General features: G+C 35.9%; 1 protein-coding gene across 3 annotated transcripts in view; it reads right to left on the bottom strand.

Moving 5' to 3' along the window:
• The window catches only part of EPS15 (epidermal growth factor receptor pathway substrate 15), a 143,985-nt gene that overhangs the window by 27,976 nt on the left and 93,843 nt on the right, over nucleotides 1-22,166 (bottom strand). For all 3 annotated transcript variants that reach the window (XM_027059214.2, XM_053214022.1, XM_053214023.1), the window contains exons 14-20: nucleotides 17,683-17,844; nucleotides 17,074-17,271; nucleotides 10,610-10,813; nucleotides 8,674-8,790; nucleotides 8,356-8,446; nucleotides 5,685-5,720; nucleotides 4,417-4,553 (exon numbers count right to left, since the gene is read on the bottom strand). In XM_027059214.2, the coding sequence (XP_026915015.1) occupies nucleotides 4,417-4,553; nucleotides 5,685-5,720; nucleotides 8,356-8,446; nucleotides 8,674-8,790; nucleotides 10,610-10,813; nucleotides 17,074-17,271; nucleotides 17,683-17,844 (945 nt within the window). The remainder of the gene's footprint in view (nucleotides 1-4,416; nucleotides 4,554-5,684; nucleotides 5,721-8,355; nucleotides 8,447-8,673; nucleotides 8,791-10,609; nucleotides 10,814-17,073; nucleotides 17,272-17,682; nucleotides 17,845-22,166) is intronic.

Raw genomic sequence — 22,166 nt, forward strand, 5'->3', positions numbered from 1 at the left:
AATAGCCAGGTAAGAATCTGGACCAAGTGACAAGGGTGAGTGGCTACAGAGTGAGGGCTTTACCAGAAGCCAGAGATTTCTGCTACAGAACTGTTTTCCTAACTTATTTTAGTTTTTAATCATAATCAAACAAAGTATGTACTTAGGAAGAATTAACTGAACTTTCTCTTTCTGGCATCAGGCTCTTGTTAAGAAGCCAACAAAAGCCTTAGCAGACAGTTAGATGAAAGGGGCATGAAAAGGGTTTGGGAAAATTGATCTCTGACTCATGGCTATCCATGTCATCTGTATTACAGGCTCTATTTCTAATCATCAAGAAATTGCTTATTACAATTGAATGTCAAAGAATATTGCAGAGCTCAATTGATACATTTCCAAATAAAACAAATGTATTTGAAAAGAGAAAAGTATTGCTAACCAGGACTTGTAGTACAGTCTCTCTTTATAAAAGAGAACCCATTTAAACTACTATTAGAAAGTGGTATATATATATATACACACACACACACACACACACACACACACACACACACACACACACAATGGAGTATTACTCGGCAATCAAAAAGAATGAGATCTTGCCATTTGCAACTACATGGATGGAACTGGAGGGTATTATGCTAAGTGAAATAGTCAAAGACAAAAATAATATGACTTCACTCATATGAGGACTTTAAGAGACAAAACAGATGAACATAAGGGAATAATATAAAAAATATAATATAAAATAATATAAAAACAGGAAGGGGGACAAAACAGAAGAGACTCATAAATATGGAGAACAAACCAAGGGTTACGGGAGGGGTTGTGGGAGGGGGGATGGGCTAAATGGGTAAGGGGCACTAAGGAATCTACTCCTGAAACCATTGTTGCACTATATGCTAACTAATTTGGATGTAAATTTTAAAAAATAAAAAATAAAAAAAGAAAGAAGTAGTTAATATTAATGAAGCTTTTAGAACTAAAGATGACAGTACTTATTTTAACTGATGCCAATAATATTATTATATAACTATCACACTAGCTTATATTCTGATTATATTTGCTGAATGAATAAAGAGCATTCAAAGGGGAGCCTGGGTTACTCAGTCGGTTCAAGTGTCCAACTCTTGATTTCAGCTCAGGTCATGATCTCACGGTGCATAGATCGAGCTCTGCATCGGGCTCTGTGCTGACCACACAGAACGGGCTTGGGATTCTCTCTCTCTCTCTCAAAATAAATAAACATTAAAAAAAAGAGCAATCAAAGAAAAATACTAAGCTGGTCTATATAGCCAGATAACTTTGCATGGTTCCTAATTTAATAGTCAAAATACCAGTGTGAGAAATAGTCACTGACATAACCTAAGTCACCAACTATTATTGCTTCTTCTCTTTACTTTCAGGGTAGGAACTGCTAACAGGCCTGATTTTTAACAAAAGCTTACAGATTTATTTGCCATCACAGAGAGAATTAGAAAAAGCAGGGCTACATGAGTGTTGGGTTTAATTTCTATTACTTCATCACACTGTGCCCCACATAAAAGACCATTAAGACAGAAAGAGGAACAGGAGGGACTGTGCAGCCCATGAAGGAATAAGAGGCCACTAAATGTTAGGTTCAGTGTGATAATTAGGCAATTTAGTACACAAAAGTAATTTCATAACTAAAATTCAGATGGCATGATTTTATAGAATGTTCCAAAATTATCATTGAAATTCTCTCTCTTAAGCATCACTCATCTACCCCTCCACTCTGACTATATCATTTAGTACCTACACAATGCTACCATACGCTAGCTAGGACAGTAAGGAATGGCAACTGTTTGGTTTGTGTTGCTTTTTTAAATTCCATCCCTCTGTGGGGCGCCTGGGTGGCTCAGTCAGTTAAGCATCTGACTTCAGCTCAGGTCATGATCTCGCGGTCCGTAAGTTCGAGCCCCGCGTCGGGCTCTGTGCTGACAGCTCGGAGCCTGGAGCCTGTTTCAGATTCTGTGTCTCCCTCTCTCTCTGCCCCTCCCCTGTTCACGCTCTGTCTCTCTCTGTTTCAAAAATAAATAAACGTTAAAAAAAATAAAAAAAAATAAAAAATAAATAAATTCCGTCCCTCTGAGAACAGAGACTAGCCTTGAGGGAATAGAAAAGACTTTTGGGGACAGACTCGGACCTGGAAACATAATAGAGGCCTATTTGAAAAAGAAGGAAGATCACAAAACACAAGGGCACTGTAGCTGGGAAGAATAAAGTTTAAATCTTAGACTACAGTGGTGAAGACCTTAGATTTTGGTCAGATAGACCAAGGTCTGAATTCAGTCCTATCACTTACTAACTTACTATCACTTAACCTCTTTAAGCCTCACTTACTTTATCTGGAAATGAGTCTGCCGGTGCCTGGGTGGCTCAGTTGGTTGCACCCGACCTCAGCTCAGGTCATGATCTCACAGTTCATGAGTGTAAGCCCCTCATCGGGCTCTGTGCTGACAGCTCAGAGCTTGGAGCCTGCTTCAGATTCTGTGTTTCCCTCTCTCTCTGCCCCTCCCCTGCTCCTGCTCTGTCTCTCTCTCTCCCTCTCAAAAATAAACATTAAAAAAAATTTTAATTAAAAAAAAAATGAGTCTGGTAACCTGAGCTTCATGTGATTATTGTGAAGCTGAAATGAAATAACACAGGAAAAGAGCTTAGCACCACACCTGGCACAGAGAAGAGATGAGACAAACAGAGCTATTAGTATATTGCCAGTTTGGTTTTTTGTTTTGTTTTTAATGGAGAAATCAAGAGCAGTCAGCAAGGGCAATGTCAGTTTCAAAAACTGGGGAGGAAGGAGAACAAGTAAATAGAACAAATAGTGGAAAAATTTTACCAGGCAGGAGGAACAGGAGAAACTTGTTTTATTTTTAAGTTAGGAAGAGCTGCTTTGGCTTTCTTGTTCTTTAATGATAAGAGTGGAGAATAAGAGGGGCACCTGGGTGGCCCAGTTGGTTAAGCATCTGACTCTTGATCTTGGCTCAGGTCATGATCTCACAGTTCATGAGTTCAAGCCCCACATCGGGCTCTGTACTGATTGATGATGCAGAGCCTACTTGGGATTCTGTCTCTTCCTCTCTCTGCCCCTCCCCTGCTTGTGCTCTGTCTCTCAAAATAAAATAAACTTAAAAAAATAAAAAAAAGAGTGAATAAGAGACTAGAATAAGGTAAGAGGAAAAAAATTCAGGTTGCAGCCAATTTTAGAAGAATTTGGCAAATGGGTCCACATTGCAAACTAAGTGTTATAGGAAAACACAGTATCCAGTAGCCTGTGGAAACCACAAATATTCAGTTACAGAGGCACTTGCCCAGTTTTACATCAATGGAAAATACCAGTTATTGGCCAAATAGCTCTTTACTCAGTACAGAAAGAAAACAATTAAAGAATATCAAAATCTATTACTTTAAAAGAATCAATTACTCTTTTAAGGGAGTATTCTTAATCTAAGAGAATTAAAGAGACACAATTTTTTTTTTCAAATGCCTGTCAATCAACTGTTCCTTTTTGGGTCTGTTTTACTTTTGGATAAGAAATATCATCCTTAAAAAAAATAAGCCTCCAAATAAAAACTAAAAATAAAAACAAAAAAAAAAATCCAAAACCATTCATAATTATTGAATCTGGGTGATGGATACATGGAGGCTTATTAAAATATTTCATTATATTACTCTATCTTGGGTATGTTTAAATAACCATAATATAAAGATTTTGTTTTTAAAGGCTCCAGATGATAAAGCACTTAGCTGTATGACCTTGGTTACTTCTGAGTTCCAGTGTCCTTATTGTTAAAATAGGGCTACCAACACCTACTTTGCAAGGCTGATGATTAGAAAAAATGAATGTATAGAACACAGAAGAACTGGGATCACAGTATGTGGTTATTAAATAGTGACTGTTACTTGTATATATGTTCTCAAGAGAGTCTGACATTTAGTGGGAATTTGTATTTCTTTACAAGATTAATGTGTTATAAAACATATATAAAATATGTTTATAAAGTAATATCAATAATTTTAGTTTTCTAAAAGATCAGTGCTGTTGTTTTTAGGTTAATTTTCATTATTTCAATAATGCATACCACACATTTCTGAAAAGCTTTATTGAAGACTGGTTTATGGCTTTCCAATCATTTATTTTAAATATCCCTAATGGGATATTTAAATGGGGATATTTGAGCCTTATGAAGGATGGACTTGATTTTTCAATGAAATAAGTTACTCCAGACAATTCCACTGTGTGATAAAACTGTGAAATGCCAGTCTGAACCCAAAACTAGATGGATTGGATGAGACTGATTTTTTACATAGCCCATCAGAAGTAATCTAAAAGAGGATCCTTTCATCACTGTGTATTTCAAAAACTCACTTAGGGCACTTGTTATCCATTTAACAATTTTTAACCCACCCACTTACCGAAGTATTACTGCCATTGTTGGCTACGCTGAAAGGGTCGGTACTTGAAGTGGCAAAAGGATCAGTAGAGGACTGCTTGAAGAAACAGTCAGATGCAAATGGATCTGAACCTTTGAAAGGATCACCTCCAAATGGATCTAAGAAAACACAGCACATACATGAAAGACTAAAAACTACTACACTAAATTTCCTGTCACTTGAAGGTATGATAATTGACTTAATAAAAAGATATTTTTAACTTCTGCAGAATCTAAAATAGGTACTTTGGATTCCAATTATTGATTATAAAAAAAATATAGACAGTTGCACCTAGTTAAATAGCTTGAATTAATATTCTTTTTCCTATTTGTTCATCATTCACCCAAAGCAAATCAACTACACAAAGGTTACCTGTATGCTAGGTTTAAGTAATTCCTCTAAGCAGGTGATTCTAATTTTAGGGGAGTGGGAATCACAAATTCCTTTGTGATTTGGTTAAAAAATACAGTCTTTCAACTAATAAACTTATTTGGAACAGGTTTGGGAAGCATAACCAAATGGTACACAAGATTTGCTTTAATTCTAATGTAAAATCCCAGGGAAAGAATATATTATAAAGCCTGATATTTAGTAATTCTTTAAGATGTTTTCTTTCCCCCCATTCATACACTGTAATCTTAGGAAAACAAAATGTTCTAAACCCTGTAGTAGCGCAGATCACTATACTCATCTAATCCTTGGTGAACAAGGAAAAATCAGTCTAAGTATTATTAAAAGCATCAAAATATAAACATTAATGTTATTTTTTAAAAAGTAATGCTGGGGCGCCTCGGTGGCGCAGTCGGTGAAGCGTCTGACTTCAGCCAGGTCATGATCTCGCGGTCCGTGAGTTCGAGCCCCGCGTCAGGCTCTGGGCTGATGGCTCAGAGCCTGGAGCCTGTTTCCAATTCTGTGTCTCCCTCTCTCTCTGCCCCTCCCCCGTTCATGCTCTGTCTCTCTCTGTCCCAAAAAATAAATAAACGTTGAAAAAAAAATTATAAAAAAAAATTAAAAAAAAGTAATGCTAACAGTTCATTAAGCAAATTCACAAGCATCTACCACTTTCTTTCTAAAAATGCCAGGCACCTACAATATCTTAGTGGGGCCTTATAACCGTTTAAAAATTGAATAAAAAAGAAGCCCACTTACTATAACTACCTAACTTTGATCTCTCATTTCTAAATACAACATAAGTTTATAATCAAGTAGAATCAAATTATAGCTAAGTTGGACCTCAATAATATACTCACCAATTTTCCCAAAAGGATCATCCTTAAAAGGATCACCTGTGATAAAATAAATAAGTAGGAATCACAATAACAATATTTACTGTGTGACATCATTACTTAAAAGTAACTTTAAACAAAAGCAAATTTTGTTAAAGCAAAGTCTGTTTCATTAACTCCACCTCAAAGTAGATAAAACACTAAATGCCATTCACCTTTAGGAAACACTCAAAATAATAAAGAGTAAAGGCAGAACATTAACATACCTCATAAAAGAGGCTAATTTTAACTGGAGTCAATTATACTTAACTCTTGATCACAAGTTGAAGTTACAGACAGAAGGGAAAAGACAGGCACAACAGCAATAATTTTACTAACAAAATTCTCTACTCTTCACAAGAGTACTGGATGGGTATTATCATCACCAGTTCAGAAACAAAGACACTAAGCTTCACTGAAGTAAAAAATAATTCTTCTAGAACTAAAGAGTCCAGAAACAAACCCTTACATTTATGGTCATTTGTTATTTGACAAGAGTGCCAAGAAAATTCCATGGAGAAAACAGTCTTTTCAACAAATGATGCTGGGACAACTGGACAGCCACATGCAAAAGAATAAAGTTGGACCCCTATCTCATACCATATACCAAAATTAACTAAAAATAGATCAAAGACTGAATGTAACAGCTAAAACTATAAAACTCTTAGAAGAAAACTTAAGAGTAAACCTTAATGACTTTGGATCTTAGATATGACATCAAAAGCACAAGTGATGAAAGAAAATACAGATAAGTAGGACTTGATCAAAATTAAGACAATGCAAAATACAAGAAAGTATTTGCAAATTATATATTTGATAAGGGACTTGTAGTCAGAATATGTGAAGAACACTTAGAAGTTAACAATAAAAAGAGAAACAATAAAAAATGGGCAAATTATTTGAATAAAATTTCTCCAAAGAAGGTAGACAAATGGCCCATTAGGACATAGAAATATGCTCCACAAAAGATACTTGTAAATGACATATCCGATGAAGGGTTGTATCCACAATCTATAAAGAACTTATAAAACTCAACACCCCCCAAAAATAATCCAATTAAAGAGTGGGAAGAACACATGAATAGACATTTTTCCAAAGAAGACATACACCTGGCTAAGAGACACATGGAAGATGCTCAACATCACTCATGATCAGGGAAATATAAATCAAAACTACAAGGCGTTATCTCCTCACACCTGTCAGAATGGCTACAAGTAAAAACACAAGAAACAGGTGTTGGCGAGGATGTGGAGAAAGGGGAAGCCTCTTGCACTGATGGTGGGAATGCAAACTGATGAAGCCACTCTGGAAAGCAGTATGGAGGTTCCTCAAAAAATTTAAAAAAAAAGAACTTTACCCAAAGAATACAAAAATAGTAATTCAAATGGGTACATGTACCCCGATGTTTACAGCAGCAATATCTACAATAGCCAAACTAGGGAAACAGCCCAAATGTCCATCGACTGATGGATGCGTAAAGGTGTGGTATGTATGTATATGTATCATGGATATTATTCAGCCATCAAAAAGAATGAAATCTTGCCATTTGCAACAATGTGGATGGAACAAGAGAGTGCAAAATAAGTCAAAGAAAGACCAATACCATATGATTTCACTCATATGTGGAATTTAAGAAACAAAACAAACTATTATAGGGGAAAACAATGAGAGGCCAACCAAGAAATAGACTCTTAACTATAGAGGACAAACTGATGGTTACCAGAGGGGAGGTAGTCAGGGGGATAGGTTAAATAGGTGATGGGGACTAAGGAGGGTACTTGTGATGAGCACCAGGTGTTGTACATAAGTGATGAATCACTAAATTCTACACCTGAAACTAATATTACACTGTATATTAACTAATTGGATTTGAAATAAAAACTTAGGGGGCCTGGGTGGCTCAGTCGGTTGGGCGTCCAACTTGATTTTGGCTCAGGCCATGATCTCATGGTTTGTGGGATTGGACCCCATGTTGGGCTCTGCACTTACAGTGGGGAGCCTGCTTGGGATCCTTTCTCCCCTTCTCTGTCCCTCCTTGCCCCTCTCTCTCTAAATAAATAAATAAACTTAAAAAGTAATAATAAATAAAAATAAAACTGTTGTAAACTGACCTATCAGTTTCACAAACTGATTTGGAAATAAATTGCAAAAAGAGCTTTGACACAGTGGTATATAACACAGTTTACATTAATATAAGGTATTTTAAATTATTAAACTTATATTTATTTCTTCAATAACACATTAGGCACCTTAAGAGCAGGGATCAGGCTTCTAATTGCTATAGATTCCACTGTTTTAAAAGCACGGTGTGGGCACTTTAGTAGTAAAAATTGCTGGTTGACTTAAGAGTACCTAATGTCTTCTCCTGGTCCATAATATCTCTTTCTTTTGATTCTTATTCTGAAGAAGAAAAATGCTCTTAATCAGAGGCTTGTAAGACATAATCAGTGGCTTAGTCCCACGAGTTAGTTGCCTGAAGAGGACAAATACAGCAAGTACAAACATATCACATCTCTACTCCCCTCTATTTTTGTTGTAATAAGTAGGCTCTCAAAACTAATTCTTATATAATTTATATATGAAATTCCTATACAGTTTATATATTAAAAAGCCTTTTTTTCTGGTAAACCCATAATATAAAAATAAGAGTACTTACTGCCAATAAAAGGATCAGACTGGAAAAAATCCAAGTTTGTATCTGCAACTGGATCAGGCAGTGAACTTGATTCTACATTAAATGGATCTCCCTGAAAATAATTTTAAATTAAAAAATATTGTTTTAGGAACCAGTTTTAAGATGTAACATTTTAAAATATAATAACATGCTATGAAAAATCAATGAAAGGTAATATAACAAATATTTCTATAGTCATAAAGTTCACTTAACACATTTTTCTTTCCTTAGCCTAAAACAGTATATAACCCATCCAGAAAAACCAGTAAAAGAACACTTACATATAAAATTATTTTTTACCTCTTTTGAATGTCTGTCACTATTAAATTCAGAACAAACTTTCTCACTAACAGCTGTAGTCACCGCTTCGTTGTCATCAGTCACACCAGAAGGCAGTATTTCAGGACTACTTCTTGCCTACAAAATATTAATGTTACATGGACTAACAATGTATTTTCTATTTGTCATAGGAAACTAACAAAGGATAACCAAAACATACTAAAAAATACAAAAGACAAGCAGAACATATTCATTAAATGAGTTCTTCTCTTAAAAGCTTTCTTAGGAATATGGTATCATCAAGTATCGAAGTCAATCAGGCCAGAAAACTTCAGGTCATCCTTAACTACTTCCCTTCGGTCATCCCCCAGCTAGCTTCCAAGTCTTGCTGAGTCAACCCCCTACCTTCTTCTCAAATCCATTCCTTTCCATCCTCACTGTCACTATCATCCATTTATAGTATCATCATTCTGGTCTCCAGCTCACTGTAAAAACCTTCCAAATGACTTCCTGCTTCCAATATGTGCCCTTCCAATCAATCCTTCTTATAGTAGCCAAAATAATAGATCTAAAATGTGAGTCTGATCATGACCCTTCTGGTTAAACTTTCTTCAGTGGTTTCCCATTGCTTTCTGGATTTTGACCAGTAGGTAAAAGGGCTTAAGAAGTGGCAGAAATCTCCAATTCATATCACCCTATGTTTTTGAAGGATAACCGAGTAATCTGCCTTTTGTACTTAAAAGAATATTATATAATGAATCCAAGATTGCAATGCCTAAATAAAAATCAGTTTGTTAATTTTATATCTTTTATATTTCTCAAGCTTGTATTCTTCTCATCATCATTCCTCCAATTACTGCTTAAGTTTAGGCTAAAACAGTATCACACAGACCATTCCGATAGTTTCTTAACAAATCTATGTGTCCAGTCCCACTCCTGAATCCATTTTCTACATTTTCTAAAAGGTAAATACAATCATGTCACTTCTTGCTTATAATTCTTCAGTGGCTACTCAGTGCAATAAAATAAATCACCCAATGCTTCAAGATGAATCCAAATTTCTTACTCTCTAGCCCTTTGTAACCTAAAAGTGGTCATTTTTATCCAGGTACACATCATAATCACTTGTGGAATTTTTTTGTAAAAACATATGTACCTGGCACCATTCCAGAAACTCTAGTTCAGCAAGTTTGGAATGGGGTGCAGACATCTCCATTTTAAGAAAGAGGTAATGCAGGTAGCCACTATAAGAAAGCCTCATCTCCTATCAATACTCTCCCCACCATCACAAGATGGCCTTCAAGAACTTCTTGTGACCCCATGAGGCATGTTTTCTCCCATCTCATACCTATGCAAATGCTGTTTTCTCTGCCATGAACACAGCACCTTCTTCCTTACTTAACCCTTCTTACTCTGAAGCTCACCTGTATACCTTTCTCTACAAAATCTTGAGCTCCCTCCAAGCTGTCCTTCCTAAATATCCTGTGCTTCCTTTATCACAGCCCTTTAACACAGTGTAACACTACTAGACTGTATGCTACTTAAAGGCGGGGCTAAAGTCTTTTGTGTCTGCAGCTCTCACACATAATACAGCAGCACTGCTGCACATAGCTGGTGCTCTCTAAACAGCTGGTAAATAAATGTCCTCAACATTATGAAATAAAGAATTACTTTCAGCATCGGGTGAGAGTACTTAAAAAATGTTTTATACAGTTGCTATCTATAGAGCTGTTTTGAAAACACACTTTATAATTAATTGATTGAAATTATATTTTACACTAATTAAAACTGTTAGAACTGTTGAATCAATACCTACTGTCTGCCTCTTAGAGGGAAAAAAAAAAATTCAACCGTCCTTAGATGAGGCAAGGCCACATATTTATATTAAGTATGATGTCAACAAAAACTTTTCTTCTTCTGAAGTTGATTATGGAGGTTATGTAACTATTAGACTCACTGGAGATTCCTGGTGTATGGGCTCAGACTCCAGGTTGCCTTGGCCTTCAGCATGCTCATTAAGGTTAGCTGTTTCACTGCTGCTGGTGCTGAGGCTGCAATAATCTGTAGCACCATTTACAAGAATGCTGTGTGGGCTACTGCACCAATTTAACTGATTATTATGGTTTTCCAGCTCTTTCATCTCCATCAGTTTCATTTGCATCTGTCAACACAAAGTAGAAATACAAAACAGAATTTATTACTAGAAAGACTCACAACAGAGAAATAGCTATACCTTTGACTGAGTCAAAGATAAATTTGCTTCCATTAAGGAGAATCCTCTGGGGATGCAGTATGACTTAGAGAGATTTCAGTAATCCATCCCAGAGAGTTCTCCTGAAATTCCAGTATATATGGATTTGCTTTTGTGCATCTTTTGAAAGTTTCAAGAATTTTGATTCAAATATCTGCATTTTGGTGTCCTTTAGGTATAATTGGGGAAAATGTCAGGGTATTGGGAAAAAGATAGCAAAGTAAGAGAGCAAGAGAAGATTTTGTGATGAAGCTTGGGAGAAATAAAGGAAGTTGAGGGAGAGCACACAAGGGTTTGGAGCCATCTACACTCCTATTGGGAAGGAAAGGAGTGAAGACGAAGGCAAAATGAACTACTGTCCTATGCTCTGGCATTATTTATTAATGGGCTAGAGTCCTAGGAATGGTCTCTAAATCTAAGCTATTCTAAACATGTTAAATAAAGGACAAAGTATTTTGGATTTCAGTATCCAAATGACTTTATATTTCTGGGACAATAGGGGGACACAGAGGCAGAATTCAATAAGCTGTAATATTCAGTATTGAAAGAAAAAGATTGGGACCAGAAGCAGGAAAAAAATGCTTATTGATACCAACAACTATAATAAAGAAAAATAAATTAACAAACATCTCAAAGAAACTGAAGAGAGGTCAGAATCAAAATATGTTTCTAGTTGGGGTGCCTGGATGGTTCAGACAGTTGTGTGTCCAACTTTGGCTTAGGTCATGCTCTCATGGTTTGTGAGTTCAAGCCCCGCATCGGGCTCTGTGCTGACAGCTTGGAGCCTGGAGCCTGCTTCAGATTCTGTGTCTCCCTCTCTCTCTGCCCCTCCCCACTCATGCTCTGTATCTCTCTCCTTCAGATATAAATAAACATTAAAAACATTAAAAAAATATGTTTCTAGTGAAAAGAAGTAATGAATGGAATTTTACTGAATAGTGCCCATTTTTCATAAAATATATTTTTTACGCTACATTGGAATTCCCTTTATTTATTAGCATGTTGTGTGGTTTTGTTTTGTTTTAGGAATCATAAAAATTACCTATTAGCATTTCATAAATCAAGTCTTAATTCCCCTAACCTTATTTTCTGCATAAGGTTTTTAAGCTGCTCATTTTGGAATCTGTAATTTACCAAAGGTCTTTTCAGGGTCATCAGCTGAGAAAGGAACACTATTTTGGACTGGGAGACAGATGTCAATCAAGCTCTATCACCTTCAACTCTCTTAGTCAAAGTTTAGTCTCCAAGCTTCCATTTCTCAACCCATAAAGTAAGAACTATCTCCACAGATGATTAAGTGAAGCAGAAATTTTTGAAAAAACTCTGTAAAATGTAAAGGTCTGTGTAAACAGTGGACATTGAGTATGAAGTGCCTAGCACACTGCATTTCTCACTATTATGCCAATTAAATTTTCCTATTTCTTTTCCACTAATTCATTCCATATTTAAAAAGTTAAAGACCTTGATCTCTTTGTGGGCAGGGACCACAACTTTTGCCATCAACTTTGTATGTCCAACATCTAGCACAATGATGTACACCGTAAGTGCTTTTATGTTCACTGAATGGACACAAGTATTGTGTTTATAAATTTAAACAGTGGGTTATCAGTAAGCATATGTATCTACCACCAAACTGTACTGTATTGAAAATTTAAACTAACAATCCAAAATACTACACATTTGTAACACATAGCATATGCCTTGTATATTCCTAGTGCTATTGAGTTGTGGCTTATATTTTTTTACTTTAATCCATAGAAAGAAATAGATTTTACACCCTAACCCAGTAAATATATATGTATTTATTTGAATATGCATGTACATAAACACATATATATAGATACACTGATCCATATAAATAATTTACACACATGCACACACACATACATACACATACAATTGTGAAAAAATTTCATGATAGTACTTATCCTTATGCCATGTAATGCACCCTGATGTTTCCTATTCTGTCTTATTTCATTTTTATTTGTATTCATTTTTTCAAATACAAAGTATGTCTTTATTTTTTCTAAACAAAAACAACCGGTATAAGTATATATATGAATGCACAGGCACACAAAGACAGGTGCATCCATGTGCAGACAGAATTCTAAAAAGATACCATACTGCAAACATTGTTTTTCTCCAGGAGGTAGAATTATCAGACTTCTCACTTTCTATTTTTACAAATATACATAGTGTAGTGCTCCATTATTAACAACAGTTAATTTGATCTTTTATACATTAAATACTTGCAATGTATATGAGGAGAACAAATGTGCATGTATAAAACAATTTTATGCTATTTGGATACAACAATTTTATGTTTATGGGTAAGGCAGTGTTTCTCACTGAGTTGGGCACAATCACTGACTATACAGGCCAGGGAGATATTTTCCGTGGGGACCAGAGGCACAGCTCTCCCCTTGTCCATCTGCTTCAGAGCTGCCCAATATCTCCTCTATATTTTCCCATTTCTGACTTTTTTCTTGTTCCTGACTGAACCTCCTAAAGCTCACAAAATTATTTTAACACATCAGGCTGCAAGCATTTGAGGAGCGATAAGACGACATTTATTCGCTTCCAGTTATCAGTGGATGTCAAGTTGGGTCGGCTTCATGGAGTCTGAAATAATGAACACCTCAGTGATTAGCAGCACCAAAGACTCAAAAGCTTTGAATGCTTCAGGACACTCTTGCTTTATTTCATTTTTTAAAAGAATTTTATCATGACCATTAAATAAATTTCAATACCCACTACACCTTTACAGTCTAAAATTTAAAACCTTGGGGTACTTAACTAGCTCAGTTGGAAAAGCATGTGACTCTTGATCTCAGGGTTGTGAGTTTGAGCCCCATGTTGGGTGTAGAAGTGACTTAAATAAAAAACTTAAAAATAAATGAATGAATGAATAAAAAAAATTTCAAACCTTAAATACCCATCATATAGATGAAGCAGTATGTGGAAATACTTGCCAATCAAAGAGTTCTATGTAGGACATTTATTCCTTATAATTACTTCTGAGACAATAAAATCTTGAACAAAACTAGGCTTTCCCATGTCTCGCTCTCTCACGCAACTCTCTTCTTCCTTAGTCTCTGCATAAACTCAGAGGATATAGAGAAAAAAAATCACACAACTAACACAAGCTCTATCAGAATGCCAGAAACACATGGATTAAAATAGTATATATCATGTAAGTAATATACATAGACTTAAAGCCAGAGGTTCTTTGCTTTTTCTTACCATAAATACAAGGTAAGGAGATGAAAATTCAGCAAATCAGAACATTTTTCTTCAATTATTCCTTTTACCAGAAAAGCTGTCTGGCTTTAGAGGGCAATTAAAACCTCAGGAAAATTTACAACTGGATTTTCATTTTTATAGACCCATGGGAAAATACTGCCCTTCGTGGGAAAGACACGAGTCACTCAGTCAAATGTAAGAAATTGCTATGTTTGTTCTTTCCTTTTTTATTTATTTTTTAAGTAAACTCTACACCCAACATGGGGCTTGAACTTATGACCCCAAGATCAAGAGTCCCATGCTCTACTGACTGCGCCAGACAGGTGCCCTGGTATGTTTGTTTTTAAGGTTTGGAGATCAGATGCAAGGATATAATTCCTTCCATAGATCCCAAATATCTTCTGGCACACTTGGTAGAATATTTTGCTGAGATTATTTTCCTTGCTCATAAATACTGTTTTTATTTTCTCGGTAATAATTTATAATATCAAGAGTCCTTTCTACTTTTCTCATTTATGTTCCTTCCTTTGAAAAAAGTCTCCTTTCAAAAACCTCAAAGAAAATGAAAAGACAAGCAAGATATGGGGAGAAATTATTTGCCAATCAAATATCTGATAAAGAACCTATATCCAAAATATATTTTTTTAAATGCTTGTAATTTCATAATAGACAATCCAATTTTTTAAAATGGTCAAAAGACTTACACAGACATTTCATCCAAGAGGATTTACGAATGGCTAATAAGCACATGAAAAGATGCTTAACATCACTAGTCATTAGAAAAATGCAAATTAGAAACTATGGGACACCACTTCACACACACTAGAACAATTATAATCAGTTAGGTAGGCAATAAAGTGTTGTTAACATTGTGGAGAAACTGGAACCCTCATATATTGCTAGTGGGAATGTGAAATGGTACAGTGACTCTGGAAAACAGTTTGGCAATTTAAAGTTTAAAAAAAATTTTTTTAATGTTTATTTGTTTTTGAGAGAGAAAGAGCGCAAGTGGGGAGGGACAGAGAGAGAAGGAGTCACAGAATCTGAAGCAGGCTCCAGGCTCTGAGCCATCAGCACAGAGCCCAATGTGGGGCTCGAACTTATGATCTGCGAGATCATGCCCTGAGCCAAAGTCGGACACTTAACCAACTGAGCCACCCAGGTGCTCCTAAAGTTAAAAAAAAAAAAAAAAGAAAAAAAATTTAAAAAAAAATTTAAACAGAACTTCACAATATAACCAACTATTCCATATCCAAGAGAAAGGAAAACACATGTCCATATGAAGAATTGTATGCAAATGTTCATAGCAGCATTATTCATAATAGCCAAAAAGCAGAAAGAATCCAAATGCCCATTAATCAGTGAATAGATAAACAAAATACTTTATAAATACACAATGAAATAAATGTTGATACATGCTACAACACAGATGAGCCTCAAAAACATTATGCGTGTGAAGGAAACCACATGAAAAAGGCTGCACAGTGTTTGATTTCATCTACATGAAGTGCTCAAAAAGGCAAATCTATAGAAATAGAAAGCAGATTAGTAATTACTTAGGGGTAGAAGTGGGGACTCACACAGATGGGCACAAGGGATCTTTTAGGAGTGATAGAGATGTTCTAAAACTGGATTGTGATGTTTGAACAATTCTAAATTTACTGAAAATCACTGAATTGTATGTACCCTTAAAAGCTGTGAATTTTATGGTATGTAAATTATACCTCAAAAAACCAATTTTAAAAAAAACTCAAAGAAGAAAATTATTTTAAAGAATATTCATTCAGTTGGTAGCAGTCTCACTAGGATAGCATTCTTTTGGGTTACTTGTATATTGAGTACCTATACTGGGATAAGAACTACGCTAAATGATGAGAGAAAAAAATGTGTAAGTTTCTAGACCAAAAAGCTCAGTCTGCTTGGGGAGACAGACACAGAAACAAATATTTAGGGGAAAATGTTACGAATGCCGTAACAGAAGTAGAGTCCAATAAAGGCAGGGTTCAGAAAATGCTATAAAGAAATAAGAAGTAAGCTATGTCTTGCAAGATGAGTGAGTAGGTATTCACCTACAAGAGAGGGGAAGGAAATATATTAAGGGTAGGGCTTCATTATACATAATAATTAACTGAGAACACTGGACTACATGTTAGAAGATCTGGATTCTAGGCTGTGGCTCCTTTTTAAAGGCTATGTAACCATAGGTGAGTTGCTTAATGTTCCTTGGCTTTAGTTGGTTCAAATTCAAAATGAAAGGAATGAGCTACATGATCTCTCTGCTCCTAACTAACCATCTTACTACCATTCTACAAAATATTATTTTCCACATAGGGAAGCCCAGAAAAAAACAAAGCAAAAGGTCTATACTCTGGACTCACACAACACGGCACGTTTATCTATACAAAGAACAATTTTCTAATAAAAAAAAAAAAGGTCTCCAAATGAGCAAAACTGGTTTTAAGATCAGAATCCCAATTTTGTAAATTTTGTTATTTACAAAAATAAGCAACAGTTAGCAAGCATTTATGTACCAAACACTACGCTAAAATGTCTCACAGTTATTTAAACCTTTACATTGCATTTAATCCTTACAACAGACCTAAAAGGTAGAAGTACTGTTAATTTTCTAATTGTAAAGATAAGGAATCTGATACTAAGGTAATTCACACAGTTAAGTGGCAGAGACAGCACTTAAACCTAAACCATGTAACTACAAAACCCATACTCTTAACCAGGACTCCAATGATAATAATCAGATACACGATGTATAACAGTCTTAATTTATGACAGGCAACAAGAAACCTATTTGTACAAAATGAATAAAAAATGAAAAACTAGGCAGAGGGTAAAGGAACACAAGTATTATTCACTAAGAGGATATGGTGAGGCCCCGTTTGAGCATGTTTCTCGCTGTCACAAAGACTTACTGAACTGATTTCCTGTTGTGAATCTTGGAGGTGCTGCTGAAGAGGTCCGAGCTGAGCCTTCCCTGACTCCACACTCTCCTCCAATTCTGCCGTTTCTTGCTGTAAGCGACTCAGCTCCTCCCTAGCTTTGGCCAGCTCTTCCTCGTAAGTGGAGATCTGTGATTCTTGACTAGTCAATTCAGCTTTCAGGGATGAGATCTATCACATGGAAGTGAATGAGAAGAAAGAGAGATAAAAAAGAGATGTCACTAAAATGTTCCATAATGCAAATATGTTTATTTGTTTAGCTTACTATTGTGGTGTTTTTTGAAGTTTATATTTTTGGTAGAAAAGGGCAATTAGGGGATGAATAGAGGGAACTTGAAGGTATAGGTACCATACTTCCAGCTAAAATTTAGAAAAGTAGTACATTAAGGGCCTTCTTTCCCCTAAAGAGGGCCTGTAATTTCCGGATGAACAGTGCTCCAACTCCTTCATGTGCCCCAACTGTTGATTAGATTGCCACCTAACAACAACAGCAACAACAATAATAAGCAAAGCATGTTCCCATCTTACACCAGGAAAAGCAACCAAGGTATGGATACAGACAGCAGCAAATGGCCACTTTACCAGCTGGGCCTCCTCAGCGCATTTCTTTCTAACTTCCTTCAGTTGCTCCTCCAGCTGGGATTTCTGCTCATCCAGTCCATCAAGGAGTTCCTGTACTTGCTGTTTCTGGGCCTGTAATTTTTGCAGATTAGTATTCTCCCTTTGAACTTCATCTTGAAGATCCTGAAATACAAGAAAATTAACATATTTATTATCTTTGGAGAGAGGGGAAGGTTAACAATTTTTAAAAGATTACCTTAAGGGAAAATAAAGTCTCATCTTATTCAGCATATTATGTTGGTGGATTGGAGGAATCCTAGCTCTAAATACGGTCTTTACTTGAGGATTTCTTCCCTAGACTCCAGGTTTTAAAATCCAATTTGCTTACTCAAATCTGTCCTTCGATGTCCGATGAACTTCTTGAACATGTCAAAAACAGAACTCCTGGCATTTCCACCCCCCAAATCTGCTTTATCTTCAATCTTCCCCCTCAGTTTCTCTGGCCAAAAAGAGCAGCATCTTCTTTGACTCTTCTCTTTCTCTCACATCTCAACTCCATCTGTCAGCAAATCTTACTGCTTCTTCCTTCAGAATATATTCAAACTGACCATTTTTTTCCCTCTACCTTGGTCCAGGTCACTATTATCTCCTCCTGGATTGCTGCTTTCTAACTGGTTTCCCTGCTTCCACCCAGGCTACCTACAGTTTATTTTCAGCACATCAGCCACTGTTAAAAACCTGTGTCAGATGAGTCACTCCTCTACTCAAAACTCTGCATTGACTCCCCATCTCCCTTTCTATAAAAAGTCCTCACGGTGCCCTATATCTCTCAACTTCGTTTCCTACTGCACTCTCCCTTGCTCAGCCACTCTAGGCCTCACTGCTGCTCCTCCAACATGTTCCTCTCAAGATCTTCCACTGATTACCCCTTCTTCCTAGAAAGTTCTCCCCCCAGGTATCCATATGGCTCAATCCCTCATCTCTTTCAAGTCTTTGCTCAACCATAACCTTCTCAGTGAGGCCTTCCTCATCAAGCATCGCCAGTACCATTACAACCACCTCCCTTCCCTAAGTCTCCTTCATATATAGCAATAATTTTATTCATTTTCTAGAACAGCTTTACTAAGATAAATATACTGAACAACTCACCCATTTAAAGTGTACAATTCAATGGTTTTTAGTACCTTTACAGAGCTGTGCAACCATCACAATTTCTTTGAGAACATTTTCATTGCCCCAAAAAGAAACCCCATACCCACTAGCAAGTCACTCTCTATTTCCTTCCCAATATCCCCAGCCCTAGGCAACCACCAATCTACTTTCCACCTCTAAAAGCTTTGTCTATTCTGGATATGGAGAACCATTCATGCACCCCTAAAAATAATATCTTTTTACTAACATACCGTTCAAAGACCCCAACAATCATTCATCAGAGTAAGAATCTAAGAACAACAAAAGAAAAACTTAGAAGGTTCTGAATTACACACGACTTATACAAAACAAGGATGTCTACAATAGCCCTTATAATGTGCTAGGTATTGGTCCAGGCTCCTTACATACATGAATTCATTTATAATCCATATGACTGATCTATGAAGTAGGTACTATTGTTAATCACATTTTACAAATGAGAAAACTGAGGCACAGATGGGCAAGTACTTGTCCAAAGTTACAGTTAACAGGTGATGGATTCAAACTAGGTTCTGATTCTAGAGTCTGAGCTCTTAATCACTAAGCTATACAAAGTGTCTACAGATTAAACTTTCACAAGTACACCACTATTTCTTAAATACATGTAGATGCTTCGGTGATTAAATAAAACATTGAACAATGCTTTTAATAACTGATTTTTACTTATATTTTCTCAACCAACTGATTAATCTAAAAGTGCAACTACTATCATGCTGCTTTCTTTAAAAAGTTCCTTTAAAAGGGCCAACACAATAGATGATCATGAAACTCTTCTCGTGCGTAAATTCCATGAGTCTATGTGATCATAGATTCGTAATGGTAAGCTCCACTAGTATTTTATCATTAATTTCCCAGAATGCCTAATATTTTTTCATGCCTAAATTTTTAACCTTGCCTATACTATTAACTGAACCATACTCAAAATGAAGATATTGTTTTAGATATGCACCTGGCATTGGCCCTCAATAAATACATGCTAGTTTTCATTGTCCTTTCCTTGACTCATGCTTTATTTTTCTGCCTTTGTTTCTTCCTATTACAAATGTCCAACTTCCTTAAGAAAATAATTCATTGTAAAGAAGAGTTCTTTAGTTACTCTGCTATAAAATACATAATGGCTCCCTCTTATCTGTGGGATAAAGTAAAACTGCCTGCAAGGTACATTAGAACCTTTAATTCTGGGTCCCACGTTATCCTTTCTCTTCTACTACCCTCTTTTCCTTATATTCACCAGTGCCCCAGCCTCAATACACCATCTTCTTTCTCCAAGACACAATATACTTCAATGTCCCTGGGCCTTTTGCCTAAACCATTTCTTCTTCCTTGAGTGCCCTTCCATACCATGGTTATCTGGAAACACTATTCATTCTTCAAAGCCCAGTCAAATTTAATCTCCTCGGACTCACCTTGAGCTTCCTTTACTTATGTTCCTACAGCAGTTTGTACCTAACCTCTATTACCACACTTACTACACTGTATTATAGTTACCTCTAAATAATAAGCTGCTGAAGGACAAAACCAATGTCTCACCTTTCTTTGAGGTTCCACAATCTAGTATAATGCTAGCACATTCCAGATGATTAATTAAACAATGATTTGTAACTATCACAAAGTTTCTATCTGGGAGAAACTATTGGAAAATGTGCCTGAGGCTGATAGAAAGAAAGGATTTTATGTTCTTTTAACATGCTGTGAAAAGCTTCACCCTGTATTTAAACTATAAGTAAATATTAATAGTAGCCTCAAACTGACCTAATAAATGGTTTTTGTTAGAATACCACCTAGGTTTCTGTACTGGTTCAATATTTTTATAGTCTATAGACCAAGATTGATCTGACATTTAAAATCTCCATTACTGTATATGGAAATAATCTTTACTGCTTTAGCATTTTACTGTAGCATATACCTTTCTTACATTTTTAAGCATTTATATTTGTGCTTTTTTACATAATATTATGTACTATTTTTTTTTTTTTAAGAGAGAGAGAGTACGCAAGTTTGGGAGAGGGGCAGAGGGAGAGAATGGGAGAATCTCGAACAGGTTCCATGATCATCCTGGAGCCAAAATGGGGCTCAATCCCACAAACTGTCAGATCATGACCTGAGTCAAAAGTAAGAGTGGGATGCTCAACCACCTGAGCCACCCAGGTGCCCCTATATGCTTACTCTTCAGGAAGGCAGCTTCACTTTAACACAGTAACTTGAAAAACTACAGTGGATTGAAAATTTCTTATAAGTCAATTATAAAATATTTTTTAAATGCCACCTGCAGCTCTAAAGTAATTTTACTGGTTTCAGAATATAATCCATCATAAATACCTTACTTTGGTTATAAAGTTATTATTATATAGTTTATATATAATGATATGCTGGCCTAAAAAGCATTTTTTAAGAATCCTGTGGAAAAATCTTTTTTCTTTTTCCCCTTAATTAAAAATGTTCAGGGGTGGGAAAAGGAAAAAATATCTGTTACCTATTCCCATCCTCAAACACTCTAACTTCCCAACCTCTCTCAACCTCCTGCCTCCCCCCTCACCCCCCACCCACACCAAATCTTGGACTTCATCTCTAATAAATGTTATAAATAGATATAATTTTGATGTCTCTACTTTTATTATGAATCTAATTAAAAACAAAATTTACCTTAAAAGGGTCATGTAATGTAAGAAAATGTCTAGGACCTAATGTTAATTTTTAAAAGCTAAATACAAAGGCATGTACAGTATAATCACAAATAAATATAAAACCATTTATGTATATTCATTAAAAATACAGCAAAATGTTAACAATGTCTCTCTCTTGCTGAAATTGTAGAGTTTTTTTCTTTTTATATTTTTCTATATTTTATAAATTATGGACCAATATTACTTTCATAATCCAAAAATGTCAAGTTTGCAGTTTAAGTATCATATACCTCTGGTGGTTTCACACCAGTATAAAAATATTCAGATGTAGGGGCGCCTGGGTGGCTCAGTCGGTTGAGCAAACGACTTCGGCTCAGGTCACAATCTCACGGTCCGTGAGTTTGAGCCCCGCGTCAGGCTCTGTGCTGACAGCTCAGAGCCTGGAGCCTGTTTCAGATTCTGTGTCTCCCTCTCTCTGACCCTCCCCCATTCATGCTCTGTCTCTCTCTGTCTCAAAAATAAATAAACGTTAAAAAAAATATTCAGATGTGACTGAATTTTTATGTAAAAGCTACCAATAGTAGGATTAATACTGGTTTCCTTTAATAAACTGAACTATTTTTCAAAACTAGTATTTTTAGTGAGCCACTTTGAATACACCCTTAGAAGACAAATTTATGCAAGAGGAAA

This window comes from Acinonyx jubatus, chromosome C1 (genome assembly GCF_027475565.1).
Source record: "Acinonyx jubatus isolate Ajub_Pintada_27869175 chromosome C1, VMU_Ajub_asm_v1.0, whole genome shotgun sequence".
Taxonomy (NCBI): domain Eukaryota; kingdom Metazoa; phylum Chordata; class Mammalia; order Carnivora; family Felidae; genus Acinonyx; species Acinonyx jubatus.